Below are 25,966 nucleotides of genomic sequence, written 5' to 3' on the forward strand. Positions count from 1 at the left end.
AGACCTATATCCCTTCTTCCCGCCTTCTCTAAATGCTTGGAACGTCACGTCCATGCAGTCCTATCCACCTTTGTAGAAGAAAACTCGCTCTTGCACCCCTCTCAATCGGGTTTTCGAGTAGGTTACTCGACAGAAACCACTCTTCTCGGAGATACGGAACACATCCGACATCTCCTCGATAATAGCGAAACGGTGGCGCTCGTGCTTTTAGATCTGAGCGCGGCCTTTGACACCATATCCCACGAAATCCTCATCAAGGCATTACTCAGAAATGGCGTACGTGGAAAAGCGCTTAATTGGTTTCAATCTTTCCTAGAGAAAAGGACCTTCCAAATAGCATCCTCATCGGCGTGCTCCGACACCTTCAATGCCCCTCATGGCGTGCCACAGGGATCCATATTGAGTCCCCTACTCTTCAATCTTCACCTCAGACCCCTAGCTGATTTAGCCGAAGAATCTGGACTCACCCTTATGACCTATGCGGACGACTCCCAAATCATCTTCTCCCTATCTGAAGCCGATCCGACATCCCCTTCTCCCCTTAGATTAGGGCTTCAAAACATCCTTAACTGGATGACAAGAAACCAACTAAAACTTAACGGAGATAAGACAGAGATTCTACTCTTAGGGAAACATCAAGATCTTTGGACTCCTTCACACTGGCCCGACCAGATGGCCACTTTCCCTACCCCAGTGACACAAGTTCGCAATCTGGGAGTCATCTTGGATAGCTCCCTGTCCATGAGCCAACAGGCAAATAAAGTCGTGGGTCTATGCCTCACCATCATCAAATGGTTGAGGAAAGTAATTTGGATGTTGCCCGTTTCCACCCAAAAGACCGTTGTTAATGCCCTCATAACATCACGGCTGGACTACGGCAACATCCTCGGCAAAACGGTAGTCAATCGACTACAACTTGCCCAGAACGCTGCTGTTAGTCTACTGTGCAGAATCCCTAGAAACATCGGGGTCTCAAGCTCTGGTCGGGAACTCCATTGGCTCAGGGTGGAAAGCAGAATCCGCTTTAAAGCCCTGAATTATATGTTTAAAATCAAAGCAGGTACAGCTCCAAAGTACCTTCAAGACCTGGCCCGTCCTTACATTCCCAAACGTAATCTTCGTTCGCTTGCAGCGTCTAACTTCTGTGTACCAAGATTTAAACTAGCAAGAGTGGGTGGCAGATCTTTCACCCACCTTGGACCATCCATCTGGAATACACTCCACCTTTTCATCCGAAAGGAAGAAAACCACGTTTGGTTCCGAAACTTTGTTAAGACCTGGCTATTCGAACAATAACATGAATAGTTTGCAAATTTTCTCCTGACAGGTCCTGCTGTACCTATGCGCCGGGAAACCCTTTTTGGGTAGCTGTTGCGCTTTACAAATCTAATAAATAAATAAATAAATAAATACATAACATTTTCCTAGCAGGTTCTAAAACCTTTTCTGCCCAGCATTAAGGTCAAATGCAGGCAGAGTAAGGGGGGGGGAGTGTTTAGAGATCTCAGGATTCAGGATTCACGGTGGGTGGAAGACCCTGTTGTGAAACTCGGATGCTGTATAAGGTCTCACATTCACGAGTAATACTTACTGATTACACTCACATGGATCAGCTAGTCTGGTGGAATTAAGTCGACGGCTGGAGCAAACTCAGGGGGAAGGCCTGTCACGGTCTCAACTAATTTTAGCCTGAGACATTAATTGCCACCTGTGTCCCAATATAAGGGTGACTCATTGTGACTGGTCGACCTGCATACCACATATGAAACATACTAAGGAAGGGCGGTATTTGAGTATCCTCCTAAACACCTATTGTCTGACTTACACCTTTGACCTGATTGCAACTCAACCTGCTTCAGTTGTGCCCCCGACTCATAAAGGTAGAGGCTGCTCATCATTTATTGATTTTATAGTTGTGTCTCTTACATTGAGGAAGTTTATATCCTTTTTTAATATCATCCATAGTGTATTTAATGACCATAACTCGATGACCATGTCACTTGTTGCCTTTTATGGAAACGATGGACCTGTCCCCTATTTTAACTAAATCCTATATAATGGAAATTGGGAAGAAGTGCAGGAAGCATAACACATACACAGTAGACACACACAGTTTAGGGAAAGTACTAGCCTTCTTATATCTGGTTATTTTATTTGACGAGAAATTGAGACATTGAGTTTTAAACACCTACAAGAGGAGAAGTGCTACCAGAGCAATTGCAAACTTTGCTCATAGATTAGGCAACTGGTCAACTGGGACAATTTTTAATTTAAACAACTCCGTCTGTAGTTCAAATGTTTTATATGGTAGCATGGTATGGTGATATAAGGTGACTAACAAATTATAAACTGAAGAAAACAGATATTTTAGGCGCTTGCTGAAAGTCCCTCATAGTTTCCCTGCATACTCTGTACATGAAGAATTGGGGTCCAAATACATCTCTGAAATGGTGGCAGTGAAACCCCTCATGTGTTGGGTGAAAATCTGGTCCAACAAGGAGGTAAGCTTTAATAGGATGGTAATCCAGGACTGCCTCTCCTTCGACTATGCGTTAAAAATCCTGTGGCTAAAATATGTAAAGGACACCCTCACCGCGTTAGAATGAGAAGATATGTTCACCAATCATGATAAGGTGGGATCACAGGAAAAGCACTTTTCCTTAAAGATCTGTCTTTTAAACATGTCACTGCTTAACGTAAGGATAGGGAGCTAAAAAAATCCACGATCAGAGATCACATTTTAGTAAAGTCAGTGCAGCGCATGGAACCCTGTTTATCCCTTATAACAAGCCCATGTGATAGAATTTTAATTACACGTCTCAGATTGAACTTATTCAATCACTTATTGGCTGTACCCTCTGGCTTCATGGCACATGCAGAAAACAGAGGACCCTGTGGCTGCGACAATAGGTCTTCACAGAAAACCTTACATTTTGTCTTCCTCTGTCCTCACTACTCACACCTGAGAAGAGTGTTCCTTAAGGGGCTTTTAAGAAAGCCTAGATTCAGGCAGGCACATGTTGCCCTATTGTTTTACAACTTTCATCAGTTGTTTTTTCACTTTTTTGTGTTTCTAACTTTCTAAGATCTGATTTAAAGATGAGAACCACTAGAAGTGTTTGAAGTATACAAGAGTTTCTGCCAATTTTGCACTGTCTGAGGTTGCTATAAAAGTTGTGAATTGTACGTCACTTTTTAGGATCAGGTCCAGTTTTTACATGTTAAACTGTGGTCAATTTAGGATTTTAATGATCATACTTTTTTATCTGAAGTAAAGGCTGCTGGAAGTATCATGAATTTTAAAGACCAAAGGGGACAACCATATTTTATGGATCTCATGCTGTCTTAATGTGTACTTGGTTGTTTTAGGAAATATGTTTACATTTCAAGTATGTGTAGCTCAAATTGTCTCTTCTATGGTCACATTTATGTATGCTGAATAAAGATTATCATTATTATTATAAGGAATACATTAATGGTGTTATATTTACAACAAAATCACAATTCTATGTTACTTTTCAAAAACTGTTACTGGGCATGAGTGCACTTTGCAATATATTCAGAAAAATTACTTACGTCTGCCCTAAACATTTGAGTTGATGATGATCCACTCTTTGAGTTTGGACTGTAGGTGAATTAAGCTTGCATTGTCCATTTTCTTCATAGGTTGTCAGAGTTACTGTAGCATTTGAATCACCACCAAAAGAACACACACTGTCAGAAACAAATGAATTAACTATATCAATTTCAGGGAAAATCAGCTTTTAAATTTGTGTCACTATTTAACTGTTCCAACATTTTTTTGAGGCATTTCTGATTATACATATTAAGAAATTATTTTATGCATTCGTTTCAGAGTGGGGTGGATGTCGGAATTTCTATGATTATACCTGTTCCACCTAGTAACAGAGAGACAAACATGGAGACATTTTTAGTTTCTATGTAAACAAGCATTGACATAGCCAATAGGTCTCGCCTTTTGTACCTTATAAGTGTTTAGACATGCAGCACATTATCCTGGGTGATGTGCTGCCAGGGATTGAAGAACAATACAATTACTACGCACTAGGTCATACAGTCTGATTTATAAATACATGCTTGCCTCAGGAAACATTTATGGACAAATTCCAATAATTTTTTAAAGCACAGACAGAAAGACAAGTGCCTCTATGCAAGTCAACATCACTGTAACATTCTGTGTGGACTGCAACACTAAAGTATTGAACAGCCTGAAGAATCAGTGCCAGGGGCACTTAGAAACATACTAGATGGTGAAGTAGTAAAACTAAAGGAATGAGAAAATAGAAATTGGAAAAATAGCACAGCTCAAAATAATTGATTTCCAATGAACAATATGTACACACCTAAAACTCTATAGACCTTCCGTTGAAGGGCACTGATTTTACACTTATTTTTATCCAAAATAGCTATCTTCCTGATGTGCCCAACTTAAATGCTCAGTCCAATACATTTCAGTAGAAAGCAAAATGTGATCAGCATACTGACGCCAAACACACTCATTGCTACTTTGACAGGTTGATTTTTTTTTATCAAGAACATCTATCAGCCTCTTTACTCTGGCTTGAAACTGAAGCCAGAAACATTACACAAAATATTTGAATAAACATTTGAGAAACATTATCATTGGACCTGGCTTACAACATGATACCAGAGGAAAGAAAACGACAGACATGCTGTGGCATCACACAGATTGTACAGAAACATATTTCCTGCCTTACAACATGCACAGGGCCATTTGAATTATGTGGAAAGGGAGGGTCAAATTATGTGGCAAGAAAAAATGCACATTATTTGGTATAATGCCCATTTTGTGATAGCATGATGCATTATTTTATTTGTATTGGTTACAAACTCACTGGGAAAAGGTTTTCACCCACATTAGACCCAGTTCAGCACCCAAATTCAGCAATTAACAACTAAAAGGTGACCAGTCGGTCTTTGCCAAGGGCCTCTCACTTCCTGACGACACATGTCATCATGCTTTAGTAAAGTTTGATCCTAGCTGGAGAAGCAAGCATTTTTTTGTGAAAATCTGCAAATTAGGGAGCAGATAATGGATTATGTGGCAAATCCATTATCTATCCAGAAAACACCAAAGCCACAAAATCTCATAATTCTGATTGATGACGATACTACAAGTTACGGTAAAGTTACACAGACTTAAAAGAGACTAATAGCAATAATAACAAGTATTATTATTATCATCAGCGTCAATTGCATTGTTGTTGATACTTCCAGTAAAGTATTCACACCATGCAATTGACAATGGGAGACGGTTTCATAATGCATAGTACAGGGGGAGTCCACAAAATGAGTTTGCGCTGCAGGAATCTGTGAAGTTTTACACATTATCCTGGCTGTTGTTTGCTAAAATAAAACATGCAATCAGTGTAGCATAAATAATCTGGACCTATGGAGTAATGAAGGACCAAATTATGTTGCAGTGTTTACTGATTAACTGTTTTGTAGTTTCTTTATATAGCACTCTGCTGCTCCTTGTGAAAGTGTTTTAATTATGCATCAAGGAAGAGCTGATTAAGTGACACAAGATGCCATTAAAGACAAATTCACCATATTCTCTGGCACAAAAGTAGCCCAATGCATAATCTGTTATAATGTTTACTGTGCAAGCTTATTTCCACATAAATCCCAATTCTTGACCTACCCATGTCTTGTGTAATTGCTTGTTTTCCGCACAGTTATGTTGACTGTCTCTCAGGAGAGATGGTTTGAGCAGAAAAGCCACACGTCGTCAACAACCACAAGGGAAGGGTGTGTAAGATAACTTCTGATTTAGTGTTGGCTTTTCATTTCTCGGGTGCAGTCTCTTGCACGCTAGAAGCTCTGTATTGCCCTTCTTGTAGTTTTTGTTATAACTTTATAGCCCCTGCTCGGTGTATTCTGATAGTTTGTTTTGTCAGTCTATTCAATTGCATGCAATGTAGCTACATTGTGTGATTTCTTCCTTTCACCACAAGGTGTTGGCGTGGTGTAGTATTTTGCAGACCGTGACCACAGGCTACTCATATTTCCATAATCAAGGGCCTCATTTACAGGCCACATGCGCTGCTGGCATGTCACTTTTTCCCATATTAAAAGTGATGCATCGGTGGTGCAAGGGGCTTGCAAATACGCGATTAAGGGGCTCATTTATGAAAAATTACGCGTCGCTGCGTGAAAACAGCGTTGCGTCACTTTTCATTGCGCCTTCCTTGCGACACAAATGATGCATCATATTTACAGTATTACGCATCATGTCGCAAGGAGTTACAGATACGTCAGTATGTCTGACGTATCTGTAGGCGCAAAAATGAAACATTGCTGGAGTGTGTCACAAAAGTGACGCAACTCCAGCAATGTGTCATTACACATGGGAAAGACCCATTTTGATAGCGCCTGTGTCAGTCTTACGCCTGAGGCAGGCGTAACATTATGACGTATTAGCATCCAAGAAATGGCGCAGTGAAATTTTATAGATTCCCCTGCTTCACATCTACGACCCTTTATTGCATCAAAACGCCCCCCCGCATACATTATAACAGGCGCAGGAATAATGTGGCGCAGGGGTTTACAAAGTGAAGCATCTACCTAGATGCCTCACTTTGTAAATATGACGCAACAAGGCACATTTTTTGCGCCACTCTTGTGTCACAAAAAGTGACGCACTGGCGACGCAAAAGTGACGCAAGGGCTCATAAATAAGCCCCTAAGTGTCTGAAAACGAGTGTGAAAGAAATAAACTATGGCACAAATATACAGTCTGACTGAGAGAGTCAGTGTGAGATAGAAATTAAATGGTTCTATCCAGTATAACAGTCGAGGTGGCTTAACATTGTGTGGGTCTGTGCAAATTACTTTAATCTTTCATTCTGAAAAAATGTATATGAATGTATGTAATGTAACTAGTGCTCAAGTAAAGAGCTCACTGAGCAGCAGAAAACCGCGTTGCAGCAGCTCCGATTAGAGCACAAAAGTTGGTCTTTTCCTGCTATGGGTGACAAGGAAATTAAAGGGGGCAGAGTTAAAGGTGCATAAGAGCACAAGGATTGTTAAAGGGGAAGGCACCAGACATTTAGAGGAGTTAGACAATCACCAGCAGGAAAAAAAGGCATGCAGCAAAGTGGGAGGGATTTGGGGGATGGGGAAATCCTCTCACTTTAAAGTATGAGAAAGAAAATTACCTTGTGTCTGGCATTTGAGCTCAGTCTTTGAATACACAGTTAATGTGAGGACATAACATGAATTGCAGCCCTGCTTACATAAACAGCAGTTGGAGCACAGGCAAACATTAACACAAGTTCAAAACATCAATAGGGTCAAATGCTCTTGGAGAAAGGGAAAATTAGTCTCTGAACAGATGCTACAATGAGACCAGTGGAAGGGTACACGTACTGGGGTATTGCTCCGTGGATTTAAATGGAGGGGCAAATAGGCAAGACAGACCACTGGCAAGTAAGGATTTTTAAGGGACTCTGAATCAAACAAATGAAAAGCAGTAACCCCACAAAGAAGAATATACTAAAGTATATAAAGTATATACTAAAGTATATACAAGAGGTCTTGAAAGCTCAACCTAAAAATAGTGTCACACACTAAAAATACAACTTTTTTCAAAAACAAATATTCATTTGTATTCCTACGTCAGTCCTCCAATATTCACTAAGCCACCTAGAGCACATTTCATGGGTTAGAAACTCTTTCAAAACTCAATGTTTATCTTAGAGTGAAATGTATTATCTATCACTGCTATTGGAGCAGTGTGTTAGAAGTAGAGTTTGTAACTCTTACTCCAAATTTTAATAAGGCCTGGAAAATAAAGTATCTTCCTATGCAGTTCATATTTTGGTGCAATTTTTAAGTTCAAAACATGTTATTAAAATTGTACAATGAAGATCAGGACACAGATTATTTGAGATACAAAGACATTCATTTCTGTATAATGGAAAACATTGTGATAATGACCAAGTAAAGAAATTATGAGGGAATGGGACACAATGAAGTGGAAAAACAGGTTAAACAGCATTACTAATTTGACCATCAACAGGTGATTACGAAGATAAAGCATGACAAAATGGACAAATATATTTATTGATGCAATAAACATTTTCTAATTTGTATAGATGGATTTTAAAACAAATATATTTATTGATACAATAAGCATTTTCTAATTTGTATAGATGGATTTTAAATCTTTAGATTTATAAATGAGAGAACAATACTTTATCTGAAATTGGAATTATTTTAAAAATAGTTCCATTATTTTCATTCCAAAAAGGAGCAATACATTTATCATAGGCATTCTTAGGAGATAGTGTACTTCCAACATTTAAGAGACTCTATTAGGTTCACTTTTATAATTTTATTGGTGATGTACTCTAAACCATGAAACAAAAGGAGGTTGATTTGTGAGGTGCAGGCTGGGAATTAGTTGAAGTCTTCCTAAACCACAAATGACCATGTCTTACCAAAAAAGCTGAACGTTTTAGTTGAAAAGGAGCCAGATTAATAACTACTTTTTTTGCATTAGAGTTTGATTATAGAAATATACGTTCTTGTTTTGGCAAACAAAATATTATATTAGAGAATTAATTTTCCTGAAAAACTGAAGTGAAACAGGAAAAATATTAAGTAAATATTTAATGTTGGTAGAAACTTCAAATAAAGTCTTTAAAAATCAAGATTTACTTGGAGTCAATCTAGACATATGATGCTCTTTGCATGTAAGAATAGGATTGCATTTGAATGAAATAGATTCTGAATTGCCGATTTCACATCTATTGCCTGAATATTAATTAGAAGAAGTAAACCTGAAAATGCTTGTAGGAACTAGCACTTAGGGAAAGTATTTCTCATAAGGTATTAAAAAATATACATTTGTTTTATTTAATATGTAGCAAAGAAAATGCATAATTTCCTGGAATTAAATTCAGTACACAAGCAACTAATGTTAACAGACTGGTGAGAAATAAAATATCATCTGCCTATGGCAATAATTTAATTTGGGCGATACCTATGTTAATACCTTGAAACTCATCAGTAAAACAGAAAATAAAGTACTAATTTCTACTCCACCAAATGTAAAAATAACAAAGTTAAAAGTGAGCAACCTTATCTCGTACAAAGATTTAATCTAAACGAGCATGGTTCTTTAACATTGGCAAGAATCAAAGCATTCTGTATGCATTTAGGCACAATGCTAAAACTTAAACCAACATTACATTTACTCATAAAATTAACAGATGTCCCATAAAGTACTGTATTTAGAAACTAATTCTTTAATACTTGAGGAGTAATTATCTATCAGAAAACCATACTGTTCTTTACATATTATTAAAAGGAACACCTTTGCCAATCAACCTATCAACATTTAACATGCACTTTATTGTCAATAGTAATTAGGGATTTCTTTTCCCTAAAGTTTGTAATATTGTTTTCCTTTGCCAATTTGGGATTGAGAATGATCAGGGCTTCTTTGAAAGAACCACAAACTTCCTCTTACAATATGAATTGATTGTAATATATTTCAAAATGGGAGAACACAGTTAGAAAATAATCAGTGAGAATTGCAGTGTATTATAAATGAGATAGCTATTTGGCAAATGCACATTTGAAAGACAATTATCAAACACATAAGTGATGGATTTTAGAATCAATACATATTGAGCAATAAAAGTTTTGAAACTTTTCAATAATTCTCCTGGGACAGGAGACCAAATCACTATTTCTATTTCTGATAAATAGAATTATATATATCTGTATAAGCAAACAATCAGATCTGCTCGATCCACAAACCATTTGCCTTCACAATTGTGGTGGAACTTTATTTAAAATTTTATTTTTGCAATGAAAATAAAAAACTGCAATCACTAAAGAAATATGTAACCTTTCTATCCATTCAAGGTTGTTCTTCAACTATTGAATTCTAGTATTAAAAGTTTTGCTATGACTAGCCATCACCATTTACTGCTCATGAATGAGCTTTAATCACTCAGCACTTTATCAATAGTAATTTGTTGCCTGATATATGTACTTTCTGGATGCATAATAGTAATTTTGTGTCCAGAAAGTTTTCCTATACACCGACCAACATTCAGTAGTTTCAAAATAAATGATTCACAATGAGTGGCAATTTCAGCATACCTTATTAATATTCATGAGGTAGATTGAAAATTGTTACTCACTTCAATTAGAGGCCATCACAGGATGGTGACTGGGAGCCAAATTTACTAACATTTTGTGTTGTGGTTGCACCACTTTTGTGGCTCAGCCTCAATGCAACATCTTGTAGATATTCACAAAGCCACACAGGTGGTGATTTGCTCTTCAATGTGGGAGGCATTCCATGGGTGGAGCATGGGTGTGTCCCTTGTATCCACCCATGGATTTCATGTAATCCTAGATTTTCAAAGGTGTGTAAATCTGTAGTTAATTTAAATCATTAAGCCTCCCAGAGGATGGCATTTTGAGGAGAATGTTTTGTTTCTCCTTGTTATTTCTTCATTCTATGTGTGATGCATTGTGCTGCATTCTGCAGCACATATAGAAAGAGGAAATGCCTCCAGGGATTGTTTTTGTTAAGGAAGGAATTCCTTCCTAAACAAAAAATTCTTCTTGTAATGCAGGCAACCTTGCACCTTGGTGAAGGGTGCCTGTTTTGACACTAGGTGTCCTGTAGTGCACCGGTGCTATGAGAGAGCAACAGTGTGCCACATATTAGTAGATATGACATATTTCTGCTCTCTCTCTTTTCTCTAATGCAATGCCTTGCTACACTGCATTGTGTGAAAGGTTAGTAAATCTGACCCAAGTTGACTCCCATTCTTGCTTCTCAACAAAGAAAACTTTTCATTAAATGCAGTCTTTTTTCCATTAAAAAAATGAATCACAAAAAGAAAGTTTGCATTTTTTAAAGGTGGTTTAAGAATTGTTAATGGTTTCTCGGACCACTGCCTATTCCCAAAGAATCTTTTTCCTAAGATTCACAAAGGGCAAGGGATCCCAAGTGTACCTCATACCTTGGGTGAATTCATTACCAACACAACATGGAAGTCAGTAATGTTTCAAAGTGTTGTGACAGGAGTCAGTAAAAATGTACTGGCTCCTAAAATGGGATAAGTGTATAGTAAAAACCTATTTGCAGTTGCAAACACACCCATTTTGCAAATCACAGCATTTGCATCTACAAAATAATTTAGGATGGAGGTTCTTGGACTCTTATTGAATAAAATATCCAACTTTAGAATCTCTCATAAAAATCCCTTCAGGAACACTTCGAAAAAAGACAAACATTAAGAATTTACCATTCCAGGAGCTATGCGATCAGTCCCCAGACATAAAAACTAATTAATGAATCAGCCATTCCCAGTACTGTGAAAATTAACAAACTAATAAGTCTTAACTCAACGGTATATCTATCTGATGCTCCAAATTTAGTCAAGCTTGTAGCTCTCTGTTTAGATTTTCCTCGTCAATAGGCAACTGTTGAAATGGGGGTCTCTAGTTGGCTGAGGTAGGTACCTTTGTCCAAATAGGGACCATTGCTTCTAGTCAGGATAAGGGCGATACACACTTTAGATAAACTCTGCTCACCCCCCTGGGTAGCTTTGCACAAACAGGCAGGCTAATCCCAAAGGCATTGTGTAAGGTATTTTCACTCAAAACACACAGCAATACAGTAATAACACCACAAAAGGACACCACACCAGTTTAGGAAAAATAAAGCATCTTTATCTAAACTCAACAAGACCAAAATGCCAAAAATCCAACATACAGCTAATAAGATATGACTTCAGAACAGTTATTGCAAAAATAAAGCTTGTAGAAAAGAAATAGCTTCACCTGGGTCTATTGCAATGTTGTGACAGCAATAGTTCCAAAGTACGGCGCTGACCACGAGGAGTGCAGCGTTGGGCACGGAGTCACGGGGGAGGTGAGGCATTGTGTCTTCGATGAGACGACGTGTCGAATCCAGGACGGTGGAAGACGGTTGCGTCAGCGATGAGGCATCGGTTCCGGTGACTGTGCGAAGTCAGCGAGTTTGTGGAGTCCCCCTCAGTGGTTATCGGTGTCGCAATAACAGGATGCAGGCACTGTTGGTGACTGAGTCAGTGCGAATGCTGGCATCAGGAATACCGATAACTGCAGGCATCGGCAGGCAATGATGGGCGACTGAGTTGCGGTGCAGGTCGGGCGGTGCGTCGTGCACTTCATGAGTGATACCCCTGGCCTTGCTGCAGGTCGCGGCATCACAGCGGCATTGCTGACGGTGTCAGAGACAGGCTTTCTTGCTTCTTGCTTCTCTTAGATTTCTTCCAGCTCCCCACAGCAGGAACAACCTTCAGAGGCCCAAAACTGGAAGAGACACCACTTGGCAGGTCGGAACTCTCAGCAATTGAGCTCCAGGGAGCTGGGAGTGAAGTCTTTGTGTCCCTGAGACTTCAGAACAGGAGGCCAGCACACTTCAGGCCTTCAGAGATTCTTCTTCAAGCAGATTCACAGCAAAGTTCCAGTCTTTGTCCTTTCCTTGGCAGACACAGCAATTGCAGGCCAACCTCACACAGCACACAGCAAAAGGGGCAGTACTCCTCCTCACAGTTCTTCAGCTCATCTCCTTGGCAAAGGTTCCTCTTGAGTCCAGAGGTGATCTAAATTTCTGGGATTTAAGGTCTACTACTGATACACCATTGTGTCTTTGTTCTCTTTGTGCAAGGGTCTCTGAGCCAAGTCCAAACCAGTTTTTTCCTCACTGGTGCAATTTGACCACAGGGAGTGGAGACAGCATTGTGCAAGGGAGCCAGGCCCTAATCAATTCAGCTCGAAATCACCCAGGAAGGGCCAGGCACACCTCAACCCCTCAGTGGATGTCTACAGTGAATGCACATCCCCAGCCACTGTCACTCCAAACCAGACAGTCAATCCACAAACAAGCAGAGTCGCACAGAATTGTTTAAAAAAAGAGAATACCTACTTTCTAAAAGTGGCACTTTCAAACACTTAATTTAAAAACCATCTTTACTAAAAGATGTGTTATTAAATTCTGAGTTCATAGAGCCTAAACTTTATTTTTCCATCTTGTCCCAATTGAAAGTTATACTTGTAAGATATTGCAAAGTATCTCCCATTCTATCCTATGGTACAGACAGCCTTTCAATAGTGAAAAACAAAATTGACAGTATTTCACTATCAGGACATGTCACGCTCACCATTACATGTCTTACTGTTCACATACATTGCGCACTGCTCGAGGGTGTACCTTGGGCCTACCATACATGATTACCCCTGAAAAAGGTATCTCAGACCTGGCACTGAACTGTCTGTGCGCAGTTTTATATTACCATGTCAATCTAGCAAGTGCACCCACTTTCCAGGCCCTAAGCTTCAATTTCCTTACATGTAAGGCACCCCTATTGAGTCGAGGATGATTCAAAGGTTCAGAGCCTTGTCTCAGATCCCTACAGCGTGTACGGTGGCAGATGGTGTCGAATGTGGCAGAGAGGTCCAGGAGGATGAGGGCCGCGGTCTCACCATTGTCCAGCAGGGTCCTGATGTCGTCGGTTGCGGCGATGAGGGCAGTCTCGGTGCTGTGGTTGCTGCGGAACCCTGACTTGGAAGGGTCCAGGATTCAGTTTTCTTCAAGGTATCGGGTTAGCTGTCTGTTGACGATCTTCTCGATGACTTTCGCCGGGAACAGAAGAAAAGAGATGGGACGGAAGTTCTTGAGGTCTCTAGGGTCTGCCTTCGGTTTTTTGAGAAGGGCGTTGACCTCGGAGTGTTTCCAGCTCTCTGGGAAGGTCGTGGTCTCGAGGGAGAGGTTGATGACGTTGCGCAGGTGGGGTGCGATGGAGCTGCTGACTTTGTTGAAGATGTGTTGCTGGAGTGGGTCTGACGGGGAGCCGGAGTGGATAGTGCTCATGGTCTTGATGGTGTCATCGAGGCTCACGTTGGCCCAGGCTAGCATGGGGTTGTGGTCAATGGTGTGCAGAGATTCTGTTGTGTTGATGTCTGTTGAGTCTGTCTGGGTGTTAAAGCTGTCGTGGATGTCTGCTATCTTGCGGTGGAAGAAAGTGGCGAGGGAGTCACACAGGGCTTGAGACGGCGGGATGTCATTGGTGTTGGAGCTGGGGTTGGAAAGTTTCTTCATGATGTTGAAGAGCTCCTTGCTATTGTGTGCGTTATTGTCGAGGCGGTCTTTGAAGGAGGTCCTCTTGGGAGTCCTGATGAGGTGATGGTGGTTGCGGATGGCGTCCTTGTTGGCTGCGTGACTGTCCGGAGTCTGCTCGCTGTGCCTTTTCTTCTTCAGTTTCCGGCAGGCTCCCTTGGACGCTAGGAGTTCTGAGGTGAAGCAGCTGGCCCTCTTGCTGGTGTCACTGTGGGAGGGTTTCTTTAGCGGGGCGAGGGTTTTGGCATAGTCGTTGATCCAGCGTCTGAGGCTTTGGGCAGCGTCGTCGGTGTTGGAGAGTTCGGTGGGTGGGCTGAGAGCAAGGTTTGTGTGTAGTTGGTCTTCGGTTATTTTGCTCTAGCAACGGGAAGGTGAAGTGTATGCAGCGGCGGTCAGTCCAGTCGAGTTCGGTGGTGTGGCTGAAGGAGACATGGGAGCTTAAGGAGAAGTCGGGGTCGAGCGTGTGGCTGGCGGAGTGGGTCGGCGTTGTGACGAGTTGCTTCAGTCCGAGGTTGGTGAGGTTATCGATCAGGGTGGTGAAGTTGCTGTCGTTGTTGTTCTCAAGGTGAAAGTTCAGGTCTCCGAGGAGGAAGTAGTCGGTGGAGGTCAGGGCATGCATGCTGATGAATTCGGCGATGGTGTCGCTGAACTGTGGTCAGGGTCCGGGGGGTCTGTAGATGAGGGTACCTCTGAGGGTGGAGTTGGGGTCTCTGTGGATCTGGAAATGCATGTGTTCGGCGGTGCTGAGAGTGTCGTCGGTGCTGCTCAAGACCCTGATGCTGTTCTTGTGGATGATGGCGATTCCTCCTCCGACTCCGTTGGTGCGGTCTCTACAGGTGATCTTGTACCCGTCTGGGATGCCAATGGCGATGTCAGGTGCGGAGGAGTTGTTCATCCGGGTCTGTCAGGAAGGCGACGTCTGGTGATGAAGTGTCGAGCAGGTCCCAGAGCTCGACGGCGTGTTTGCATGCGGAGCGAGTGTTCAGTAGGATGCACCGGAGGAGATTGTGGCCTTTCTTGGCGGGTGGATCGGCAGCTCTCAGGCTTGTGTAGCTTCAGTACCGGCAGGTGAAGGGACCCTGTGTGCGTTTCGGGGCGGCTTTGAAGCAGGTGTGGGTCCGTCCAGGGTTGAGAGCGTGGAGTGTGCTGGCATCGTAGCGGTAGCGGTAGTCGTGGCGGGTGCGGGGACCAGGGGTTCTGGCCCTGGGCGCAGTCCGGGCATGGACGGGTGCTGACGGGTGTGCCTGAGGAGGTGGGAGGGAGGAGCAGCTGGGAGGCGGGAGGCAGGAGGCAGGGGCAGTGAGGGGGCAGGGCTGCAGGGGATGCAGCGGCGGGAACAGGAGCGGCGAGGGCACTGAAGGCAACCGGCACAAATCAGGGGGTAACGAGGGGGAACAGAAGGCAAGAAAAACGGGCACAGAAAAGAATGCAGATACAGGGGGGAGACAGGCAACAGCGGTCACAGACACTAGAAGACAGTTTGGGCAGTACAGGGAAAAGACAGACAGACAGCGACAGTGATACAAACCTAAGGCCTACCACTGGCCACCAGGGATGAGGTGCAGGTGGTAGCCTGCGGGTGGAGGAGGTTCTCAACTTCTACAGCAGCGGCATCTGGGGCAGGACACACAGGTGGAGCTGTGTGGTGGGGGAGCGACCTACCTAACAAGGTTTGTAAAGTTTACAAACTTTTTGTTGAGCAATAATTGTTTACAGTTGCATTTAAAAGTGATATAAATGTCTTAAATATGGACCTCCAGAACCCTCTATATGGACCTCCAGAACCCTCTGGTGGATTAATAAGGCCCCACAGCCATATCATATAGTGCACCCTAATCATCACATTGGTGCCTTGCGGTGGGAACCAGGATTTGTGTTTAGGTGTATCATACAACTAATAAGTTGGTAACCACTGAAAGAGACTGCAAAGTCGACCACAAGAAAAAGTAAACAAAACACTGAAATTCCAAAGTCACCTGTTGTGTAGAGGAAACGTAAAAAAAAAGTAGCAAAAATACATTTCTGCAAGTCTTCAAATATGGCAAGCAGGGGAATGGACTAGCCTGCCCTGCCCAGGCTCGAGATTAATACCCTGATGTCCGTGTGCAGGGAGAGAAACAGTTTCTAAGGAAATACTGCATCTAAACAGAATCTTGCAAAAACTCTCAACGCTTTGGAGGAATCCAGGAGGGCCCAGCTCCAGCAAAAAGAGGAGATCACCCCTACTAACAGTGAAAAAAAGGAGGATGATGTTGATTTCAAGGGACTGGATTGGGGGTTGACTCTCTATCTAGGAGTGAAAGGAGCTCTTCCTCAGTGAGGAGACCACAGAACCTCACAGTCAATCTCAACCTCCATTAGTTCCTGGAGAGGAAGCTGGCCCTGGAAGACAATAAATTGCCCTAGAGGAGAGGAAGGTCAACCTGGGTCTGAAACCCCAAGAAGATGGTGGCAGTACCAGAGAAGGAGAGGTAATAACAAGTGGTGCCTATGCTATGATCCCAGGTTGCCCAATAATATTATTCCAAAACACACAGAAGGGGATGGCATAGCCAAGTGACTAGCATTCTATGAGAGAGCTCCAAGGATAAGGAGGGTAAGTGCACAACATTGGGAGTACTTAATTTTGGAATTGATACCAGCAGTAGGGTGAGATAGACTGCCTACATGGGGTGACAGAGCCTTTCACCCACATGAGAGTGCTACTCATTGAGATATTTGGTCTTACCCCAGAGCAGTATAGACAAAGGTTAAGGAGCATACACAAAGAGACAACACAGACATAGGTACATGTTGGGAATGCCTCTGTGAAGTGACTGGAAGGCTGGATTAAGGGTAACATAGTGGATACTGATGAGGGACTTTCCAATGTAGTGGATGAAGAGCACATTCTTACAAATTGTACCTCAGAGTAGTTACACCAGCATCTGGTAGATTCCAAGTTATCTAGCCCAAGAGAGCTGGGGAAGATAGCTGAATAGTGGGTATGTACTAGGGTACCTAAAAGTCCCACGGTGTTGAACACAACAATGTTGAACAGGTCCCCCTACAGTGGAAAGATGGGGATAAGTTTGAAAAGTCAGAGAAACCAAAAGATCACCAAGGTGGGAAGCATAGAGCCACATACCAATTGTAAGAAGGCATATCAGGGAAAGAACTTTGACCCAACAAATACTGGGGTGTGCTATGAATATAGACAGCCAGGGCACAAGAAAGGGGATCCTCCATGCACAAAGAAATCACCCACTGGTGATAGTTCCAACGGACTTGCCAAGTCTAAGGATTCAGGCAGAATGTGTCCCTGGGGATTGCACTCGCAGTTTACCACCAATTTCAAGTAGGTGGCAAGCAAATGCAAATGGGAAGGGGTCCCCAGGGGACCCCTTCTCCTTTGTGAATGGATGCGGAGGGGCAGGGGTCCCAGGGACCACTGCCTGCCCTTAAAAACTGAAACAGAAATGTTTAATTTTTCTTTTTTAAATGCATACTGTTTTCCTATATGGAAAACAGGCTGCATTTTAAAAAAAACTGCTTCATTTTAAAAAGCAGTCACAGACATGGTGGTCTGCTGACCCTAGCAGGCCACCATCTCTGGGAGTGCTAGCCATTCCTAATGGGGTTGCAATTTGCACCTGCCTCATGAATATTAATTAGACATGCAATCTGCGACCCCATTAGGAATCGCAAACAGCGTCTGAGACACTGTTGTACATTCAAATTTGTGAGTCGCAAATTGCGAGTCACCAAACGACACAATTTGTGAGTCGCAAATTGGTAGGGTCCTACAAATGGCCCTTATTCCACTCTTAAGGTTGTGAGACAGATGGCTGTCAGATAAGAGGAAGGGGATGTCAGTGGTACCTATAATGTATACTGGGAGGAAGGAATCCTTTCTAGTGAAGCAAGAAACTCCATGCCAGGGGCAACCTCATGAGTGGTGGTCCCTCAACAATACAGAGAATTTCTCCTTAACCTAGCCCATGACATCCCCTTAGTTAGACATCTTCGGTAGACCAAAACCTGGGATAGGTTGGTTAATCACTGCTATTGGCCCCAGATGTTAGAAAAGGTGAAAAAGTTGTGTCGCTCCTGAGTTACCTGCCAAACCAGTGACAAAGCAGGTAGCAAACCAAAGACTCCCCTTACATCACTTCCTAAGGTGGGGATCCCTTTGAGAGGGTGGAATTGATATAGATGGTTTCTTATACCCATCTATTGTCTGTGGGCATAGGTTTATTCTGATGGCAGTGGGCCAAGCCACTAAATATCCAGAAGCCATGCCACTCACGACAGCCACTGCAGTAGCTAGAGCACTATTTGGAATTTTTACCAGAGTGGGTTTCCCTAAGGCAGTAATCTCAGATAGAGATATAAACTTTATGTCTCCCTATCTGAAAGCAATGTGGGATGAGTGTGGCGTGACTAACAAATGTACTACTTTTATATCAAAAAAGAGTGGATCACTTGAACCTGTTGTCCAGGGTTTGGTGGTTATCCGGCCGTTCCTTAAAAAACCCTCATTCACGTTTTTAGGTGGATTGTCTGGCGGTATATCTTGGTTCTCCGCCTTGATAACGTGATTGCATCATCATCGGGTTTAGTGTTGTGCTACCTCCACCTGGAGGGAAACCACTGGATATTACAGTAGCGATCAGAGATCAAAAATGGACAGAGTGCTCATGTGTCGTGAAACAGTGGAAGTTAAAAAGGGATGTTTTCTCATGCTACCTGGACTTTAGTCTTTATTGTTGTCTGGTGCGTGGAAAAAGAATAAAAATAGGGGAGATTGTGCAGCAAGGGCAGTTAATGTGTCCGCTGTACAGTCAGTCCAATAGGTGGGTCGACATGTTTCAGCTCTTTACGTGCCCAGAAGGGTCAGGTGAGCTTTCATCAGGACCAGGGGGTGTTGTCTTAAAGAAGGATGTTGTCCACTTTAAGGGTGAGGAGTTCGGAATATTTTTCACTGATCTCCTAGTAAAAGGTTTAGTACCTATGGTGAAAAGGAGGACGAATAACAAATGATATGTTGGTGAAAATATAATTTCTTAAACAACTGATTCTTTCTTAGAGATTCTTTAAAAAAAAGGGGGTTTCTACCCAGAGTACATGACGAGAAACAAGCAACATGGCAATTCTTTATATACAGTAAGAGCTGCAAGGTGAGTTCGAACACGCCACTGGTTACATAGCAAGTATAGATGGCAAATCTTTGCAATGATATCTGTATGTGTTGTCTAATGGTTTAGCTGAGGGCATTTCAAAGGGGTGATCCTGGTTAGTAAAGGAATAAACTTTTATACGGAAAGTTATACGTAAGGTTATCTCAGAGATTCTTTTTGAGTCCTCAACGTAAAACATAAATATCCATGCGATCTTTGTGTTGTGGGTCATTGTACAATGTGTAGCAAATTGCGGGCTATATGGGGTGATGTGTTACGGAGAAATACTCAGGTGGTTACAGAACAGCAGTGATGACTATGATTTGTCATGTGTACAGATGGTAAACACTGGGAAGGGTCTATTATCCATAAATATTGTAAACTCCATGACTAATGATAGTGTACCACTCACATCGATTTTTAACAGAAAATATGGCGGCATACTTGAGCGTGCTCATTCATACATTCACTCGATCTGTAAACACACGTTTCTCTCGATATGAAAAAGCACCCGTTGTGGGGCTTCTGAGAACCTCTGTTATATTGCATGTTTAGGCAGTGCTTCGAGGCTCTACACACACGCAAGATTCTTTTTTTCAACATGTCAAAAATGGTAACAATGGTCACACATGCGCTAGGGACTGACATCTCAATTATCATAAAACCAGCGGATAAGGGGGCAGCCATCGTAATACAGGCTACCGCTACCATGGACTACAATTGGGAATGTAGATGACAACTATCTAACAGTGAACATTACACACCCATTCGAGACGACCCCACGGCACATCTCAAAACACACATGATTTCAGTAGTGTTCACAGTGGAGGCGCAGGGATGGATCAGCAAAAAGGAGGCGGCCTTCTTGATCAACGACCACCCCAAGACACCCTACTTTTACACCCTCCCTAAAATTCGCAAGGGAATAAGACCTCCCCCGGGTATGGCCATCTTTTCAGGGATAGGGTCCATACTGGAACCGCTGTCCCAATTTTGCAACCACTTCCTTCAACCTCTGGTAGTGAAAACTCCATCCTTTTTGAAGGATACCACAGCAGTCCTCAACCTTCTAGAGAGCCTAGGTGAGGACTCCACTTTTAACTTACTGGTTACCCTAGATGTGGAGGCCCTCTAAATGAACATACCCCAAGACACTACTCTGGAGGTGGTCGAATGCGTTGTCCGGAATGATGATTGGACTTCACCCACACCCATCATTTTCATCATGCAGTGCTCCACACTGGCACTAAAAGAGAACGACTGCCAGTTTGAGGACCAACTCTACCATCAGGCACAGAGCACCTCAATGAATAGTACCTATGCTCCGAGTCTGGCATTTATGTACATGGCAGACCTTGAGAGGAAGCACATAGAGGGCAATACCAACCCCTCCAAGGATAACATCTTGTTGTGGCGGAGGTATATCGATGATATACTTATCCTTTGGCAAGGTACTAATAAGACCTGCTCCGAATTCTACACATGGGTAAATACACTTGACGGGTTTCTCAAGTTCAGTAAGACCACCTCCACTACTGAAATACCATTTTTGGACTTATCTATAGTTCTTAATGAAGGAAAACTGATAACCAGGACATATAAAAAAAAACACGGACAGTAACAGTCTACTCAGGTATGACAGCCACCACCCCAAACACCTGTGAGACAACCTCCCATTTGGACAATTTTTCTGTCTACGCCGCATTTGTAGTGACATCAGGGACTACAAACAACAAGCACAATCCCTTAGTTCTGACTTTGTGGCCTGTAACTACCCTAGGAATTCTGTACAAAAAGCCAACAAAAGGGATAGGAATAACCACAGGGAAGCACTGTTGGAACCATGGGAACGAATAACTAATGATGTAATCACCTGCTTCACATCCTTCACTCCATAGTCAAACAAATCATTAAAAAACACTGGTCCCTCTTACTCACTGGGGACATGTCACCAGCTACATCCCCCTTTGCCTTCAAGCTAACAGCCAACATTAAGGACATCATTGTGCACACCAGACCTCTCCCTGCACCCACCAAGCGGCAACAACAACTCTGGGGCCTCCCTCCCATCTTGGGACACTACCCGTATGGGTCATGTAGTGTGTGTGCTTTGCACGCCACTCCAAGCAGGTAGATTTGGGGACCACTGGCGTGTGGGTCCAGAGAACCCACACCAATTGTAACACTCGTTATTACGTATACATGATCACATGCCCCTGCCAGAAATGTTACATTGGAATGACTACACAGGCTGTCAAACTAAGGATTACTGAACACCGCAGCAATATAAGATGCTTAAAAAGCATGACAAGAATAATTACACACTACATTGAACAAAGACACTCACCAGATGACTGAGTGAACAGTCCTGGAAATTAACGCCACCTCAACCCCGCATGCCCTTCTTATTAAGGAACAAAGATGTGTGTTCCGACTTAATACACACCAGATGGGCCTGAATGATGACATCCCTGGGGTGAGGTCACCCGTTGACACACCTTTAAATCTAGTCAGTACGCCCATAAGTACATCCCTGATAACGCATGTGAATACAAGGTTACATACACCTTTGCCTTACTACCCATGTTTGTCATAACTACGCAGTCCACCCTTACGGATACACAAACTAGTGACCAGCCCCCCCCCTTTCCTCACCCTCCCTCTAGCTAGGATACCATTACCCTGCAAGGAACTGACCACAGTAAACACACCTGCAAGCATACCAGTAGGCCTCCACGCATTATAGCCCAACTCAATCAATCTGGTGCAGACCGCAGCTAGTTCAACTTATAGGCATGGTTCTATGCAGTCTCTCCAATAAAGCAACACCACAAGAGAGTCCTTCTGATTAATTTGTTTTCTTCATCGCCACTGTGAACCATCCCCATTCGGTATTCCTGCCCCCCTTCCCCACATACAAACCATCCTCCCTAGATCTTCCCTTGTGCCAACCTAGATCCTTTCTGAGACTCCATTCCAAGATGGCCCCCAATATCATGTAGGAGAAAACATGGCCGCCGCTAAATGCCCAGCAATACACACACTAGTGCTCTAGTCTCTTCTTTATTAGCTTCCCCACTACTCCAGCTCAGACATCCGGAGACAGTCGGCCCTGGGTAGGTCCCACACCAGGAACCTCGAGGACTCAAGTTAGTGCTCCGCACCATTGTACCTAAAGGTGCATGCAGCCTGCCGCTTCTCCCACCAGCGTTGATCACCTACTACATCTCATGGCAGTGCTATGGACCCCCGCGTCCACTCCAATATGATGCATCACGCAGCGCAATCACTGCTTGTGGTAGGTCTACTTCCTCTACTGCACACCAGCGCCCGGACAGCAACCTCTCGGTTGCCATTCATCTATCATCCATTTCGAATACACAGCTCCCCTGGTACTCTAACACTCTGGCTCTTCACCTAAGAGTACTGTGAGTCCCAAGCATCATGGGGGTCAATACAGGCTACCACGCCACACCTGCAGCAAAGCACGATCCATCTCTAGTGTTTGGACTCGGGTAGCGCTCCACCAACCCTGCATTACAGGCCATATAGTCTCCCTGTAACAACGTCTCTGGTACTCTAATGCCCCGGCACTTTATTAAAGAGCACCGTGAATCTCGAGCACCATGGGGGTCAACACTGGCTCTACGCCCCACCTGGAGCAATGTACGCTCCACCTCCGGTGGTTGGCTTCGGGCAGAGCTCCGCCAACTTGGCAGAGGCATCAAGGGCTATGTAGTCTCCCTGCAATCACATCTGTCGCACACATTCTCAGCACTAGTTCCCCATTACCAACACCTGCGCCAACAACCCTCCTTATCATTGGGCACAACAGGGCCCCCAGCACTAATTTTCCAAATTTTTACAACTCCTTCAACCTTTATAACCTGGGTGCATTTTATAGCACTAATAACTACTTGCGGTTGGTTGAATTTGTGCACCACCGCGACTTAATGCACCCTTACGCTCCTGTTTCTACCATTGAGCAGTGCTAGGTTTGAGCATGACGCTGGACATCAGGGTCCACCTTACATCTCAGGCACAACCTCTATCACGGGCCTCATGGTCCATTCTCTATCAATGAGCAACACCAGGTTTTTGCACTATGCGTGGGAGCAGAGTCCACTATTATCCATGGGAGACTTTACCCAGCAACACAGACATATTGGGCCTTGTGTACCACACAGGGCAACACTTGTTATCTTTCACTGCTCCCTCGACCACATTGGAGCCACATAGCCCACCCCATCTACTTAGCACCCAGCAGGCCCAAGGTGCGGCAGTAATGCCTACATCTATCCAGCGGACATAGTCTGCATCGAATACGGGATCTGAGGTTCATATTGTCCCCCAACCATAGCGGGCCGTTAGCAGCCACTCGCTAAACTAACCCCTTCTGTATCTGCCATTTTCAGATTGGTCCTTCTCGCATCGTCTGCGATGATCCTGGCCTGCCTCTGCTGGGGAGAAACTACCCCAATATCTAGGTGAGTTCACTGGTGGCAGAGACTGCATAGGACACATGCTAAGGCACAAGGTTACAGGGATATATATCGTCTCCCTATGTCACACTCTTCCACGACAGTAGCATCACCACGTGGCTTCACCATACATTCATGCTGCTGATGCATTTGTGGGTGATGTGATTATGTATTCATATGTGGTTCTTCATTATCTCTAGAAAAAAGAATAACTTTCTTGATGACAGCATTTTTACCATGACCAATGTGTGTATTTTTATTCTATCCTCTCCAGGTCCATCCCAGCCCAACTTTACTCTATCTCACTTAGGTGCTGTAGCGCCTACTTCCCTTTCCATGACTCCATGGTTTCTTTTCTAGTGTGAACCAGGGCACGTCCTGCTGACTATTAACCATTTCCCGGCCCATTTTCTTTCAGGTGCACGAATTTCCAGAAGGTATAATTGTACATTTAGTTTTCTCCAAACATTAAGATTACTGTTGGAACCCGACTTGAGGGGTCATGACTCTTTAGGCCCTTTGGCCAATCATCACTTACTGCCCCCTCTGAGCAGATGAGGATAAATAGGTCCTGAAGAAATGTCTAGATCCCTAAGGACTGAATAAGGCATGAAGCATGTCGACCCCGTGCACAACTCACCAAAAACCTTAGAACTGAGACGGGTTTAATCCTCCCTCCTCAGTTCACGACTTCTTAGTCCGTTTTTATTTATGGCCCAGGTACCCCTTGAATAAACTGTATCTGGAGAATCCAGGAGCCGTCTTTTAAACCACACGCACACAATCCATTTTTTACTCACTACACTGAGGCACCCTCAAATTACATCATTTAGCTTCATGACAGCAAACCGAGAAGGCCTCCGGCAAAGAGCCCCCTTGTGGGGCCCGTTGGGCATTGAAGCAGCTCCGGCCCAACGAGGAGCTGCCCTATGATGAAGCTCGGGTGTGTGAGTGCCCTTGCTCCTTATTTGAGTTATCCCCTGACACACTATCCTGTCTACCACCTGTCTGCAACTGACATTCTTGAAGTGACTTGCCACAGTTCCCATCCTGTACAGCCCCCCACCCCAGGAACAGCATACCATCTTATCTTTATCATGTGTATTTCAAAAACAACTATAATTTGATATCCTCATTACCTGGCAATAAAGGTCTCAGGATGCTCCCTTCAACTTCTCAACTATTACACTCATAGGGCCTTACGAGTTTGGAGGATGTGATGCTCTGTCACAAACATTACGGATATCCCGTCCACCATATTACAAGTTCCATAGGATATAACTGAATTTTGGCAGATCGGATATCCATCACATTTGTGACAGCCTAACCCTGTCGGCCAAATCCGTAATCAAGCCCTTTGAAAGAATCTTTTTAGGTTTGTGCTCCGAAGGACAAACTCCATTCCATCTTCTCTCTGAACTATGCTATCACTACCAACCATAAAAGACCTGAAACAACTGCCTCTCAAGCACCATATTTTCTTTTTTCTATTTTGATTCTTTAATCCTCTTAATATTTGCATGTCAATTACCATAGCTAGATTCTACTGTCGATGGGAGACCAGTTTTTTCCACTGTGTCTAGGATACCCTTATTCTTTTATATTGCTTTTGGGCTCTACCTATCTTAATCTTCATTTTTGATCCAGGTTCAATTGCTGAACTTTACTCCTCCTCCTATATACTTCAGTGTTGTACTGTAGGTACGTGTTTCTAGACGATGACCAGTATTTTATATGTAACATTAGAATCTGCTTTATTTAACTTGTGCAGGCAATCAATCACTGTATTTGCAGAATCACTTTGCAGCACTTCTCTCCTATCACTGCATGTGATACTTTGCGCTTTGTAAAGCAGTCTGATGCAGCTTCTAACACCAAACTATGTAAGAAAATCATAATTAATTTAGAAAGCACAGAAAATAGTTAAAATGTACTACTAAAGATTGGGGAGAAATTACACTCAAAGGTCATTTTCAGTTGTAGCATCTTGATAAAGACAGCCAATGAGATTTAAAGGTGGTACATTATTTAGTAGTATTATTTAGTAATTTTTTCATAGCAACTAGTTAATAATGGTCATATTTGTAGAGTAAAGATCTGAGTCTTGAGTTAATGGCAGGAAACTATCTGTGAATCTGTAGGGGTGA

The 25,966-nt window shown here is 43.1% G+C and overlaps 1 protein-coding gene across 1 annotated transcript in view; it reads right to left on the reverse strand.

The window, feature by feature from the left end:
- LOC146812209 (uncharacterized) overlaps nucleotides 1–25,966 on the reverse strand; it is a 309,521-nt gene that overhangs the window by 142,011 nt on the left and 141,544 nt on the right. The window contains exon 5 of the mRNA XM_085619241.1: nucleotides 3,577–3,714. Coding sequence (XP_085475367.1) covers nucleotides 3,577–3,714 — 138 coding nt within the window. The remainder of the gene's footprint in view (nucleotides 1–3,576; nucleotides 3,715–25,966) is intronic.

The sequence above is a fragment of the Triturus cristatus genome, chromosome 7 (genome assembly GCF_964204655.1).
Source record: "Triturus cristatus chromosome 7, aTriCri1.1, whole genome shotgun sequence".
Lineage (NCBI taxonomy): Eukaryota > Metazoa > Chordata > Amphibia > Caudata > Salamandridae > Triturus > Triturus cristatus.